At 30.4% G+C, this 1,944-nt stretch overlaps 1 protein-coding gene across 3 annotated transcripts in view; it reads left to right on the forward strand.

Annotated features, from left to right (window-relative positions):
• The window catches only part of LOC117117696 (zinc finger protein 888-like), a 59,019-nt gene that overhangs the window by 40,629 nt on the left and 16,446 nt on the right, over positions 1-1,944 (forward strand). The window contains exon 1 of one of the 3 annotated variants that reach the window (XM_033262085.1): positions 831-994. The exons of 1 other annotated variant lie outside the window; for it this stretch is intronic. In XM_033262085.1, coding sequence (XP_033117976.1) covers positions 980-994 — 15 coding nt within the window. In that variant the 5' untranslated portion in view covers positions 831-979. Of the gene's footprint in view, positions 1-830; positions 995-1,480; positions 1,540-1,944 lie in introns of those variants that run through there. One more of the 3 variants, XM_033262088.1, reaches the window with a different exon arrangement.

Genomic DNA, 1,944 nt, shown 5'->3' on the forward strand with positions numbered 1-1,944 from the left:
CTCAGAAATTGCAGTAATTCGCAGACCTGACTGCTTCTTGCAGATTCCTCTTTTTTACCGTTAAATTTATGTATTTCTCTTATGTTCTAAAAATTACCGCGAGATGATTTATTTCACTTATTATCTCTTCACGTATATATATTATATATATATACATATATATATATATATACATATATATATACATATAGAACTATATATAGGCCTATATATACAGTACAGTTTAATGGTAATACAAGCTCAGATACGTAAAATGTTGAATTAAGAAACACTAAAATTTATTGAAACGAATATTTCGGCTACTCCTGTAGTCTTTGTCAACGCTTGATATAACATATTTATATAGGCCTAGGGCCTATATATATTTTTTATACATTTTTTCAGTTCCTTTTCATTGAAGGGCTTCATCGACAAGCCAATACTAGTATGATCCCACCAATCAATGTGGCGGGAAAAAAATCTTTAAACACAAATTCTGATTGGTTCAATAATCTGAAATCAATAATTTATTAATCTTAGTGAATCAAAAGAAAATTTTTCACTCTTGATGCTAAGCTGCACAATAAGCACTATCGACGTTCCTTCAGTTGTGATCGAAGAGTGTAGTGTTTGCCCTTCAACGAATCTTAGCAAGAGCTGAAACGCATCGTTTTCGATGACAACTTTGCTTATCTTAGCAAGGGCAACCCTTTCTCTTTTGGCTTAGTTGCGACCATGAATTTGTCCACTCATGGTCACTCTCATTAATTATTGGTGAAGGACATTAGAAATTTGAAAAGCTCTGCAATTAGGAAGACGTTTGAACTTGAGTTGAATGCATTGGCACCTGGGTATACCTCATGATACTATCAAAGGTGGGTTAAAAAGGAAAAGTCACACTCGACCAAAGAAGCGGAACGAAATTCGGACGCGACTGTAATAGTTCCCATTAAGCGTATGGTATTAAGCTGTTTCCATATAGGCCTAAATTTCTGCGTGGATGCAATATATTTCCGTATGTATTTGCTATATTTATTTCAAAATGCAATATTGATTAGGTAATTATAATTATTCGGTATCAAAATTATGCATTATTTATAAATATACCTTATAATATCGAGTTATACAATTATTAATTTTATAGTTTATCATTAGAGGGTTAGGCCTTTGTCAACATTATTTGGTGCATATTGATGCATGCGCTAATGACTATTAAAACACTCATGCTATCCTATAGACTGTACTGAATCTTTAATTTTTTTTCTATTTTAATTTGGCGTTGTGTATTTTGTTTAGTACAACCCAATAGCAAACAAGTATGTTTAACTTTCGTGTGTTATAATGTCATTTATTATTACACTGAGTTAAATCAATCTATTCATCTATGATGCAATCAGTGAAACGATTGATCGATCAATCAAATTAATCAATAAATCCATACTTGTTTTTGAGTAAAAGATTATCGACGGTTTATGCACATACGATTACGTTAGCATTTCGTATTCGGACGCGTTCGGGCTTTGATGATAGTGTTAGACCTACTCAGAGATAAATCTACCGGTGAGTTAGGCTAGTGTAGTCCTTTAATCGTTTTACGCACTTGTGCTCAATATATTTTTAAATCAATAATATACTTTGTATTTGTAATATATATACATACATATATATATATATATATATATATATATATATATATAAAATGGTGGTGCTATATAGGCAAATATACATACAGTAAATAATGAGTCAAATGGTATCACATATATGCCACACAAATTATTTGAAAACTAGTACGTTCTTTCGAATTCGAGTAAGTCTTTATCAAGCTATAATAGCTTGATAAATACTAGTTGAATGTACACGCTAGTTTTCAAATAAATTGTGATTTATATATCTGATACTATTTGACTTACCGTATTAGGTGTATATATATATATATATATATATACATATATATATATATATATA

The sequence above is a fragment of the Anneissia japonica genome, unplaced genomic scaffold (assembly GCF_011630105.1).
Source record: "Anneissia japonica isolate Jap-2015-1 unplaced genomic scaffold, ASM1163010v1 scaffold234_len1672027_cov178, whole genome shotgun sequence".
In the NCBI taxonomy this organism is placed as follows: Eukaryota; Metazoa; Echinodermata; class Crinoidea; order Comatulida; family Comatulidae; genus Anneissia; species Anneissia japonica.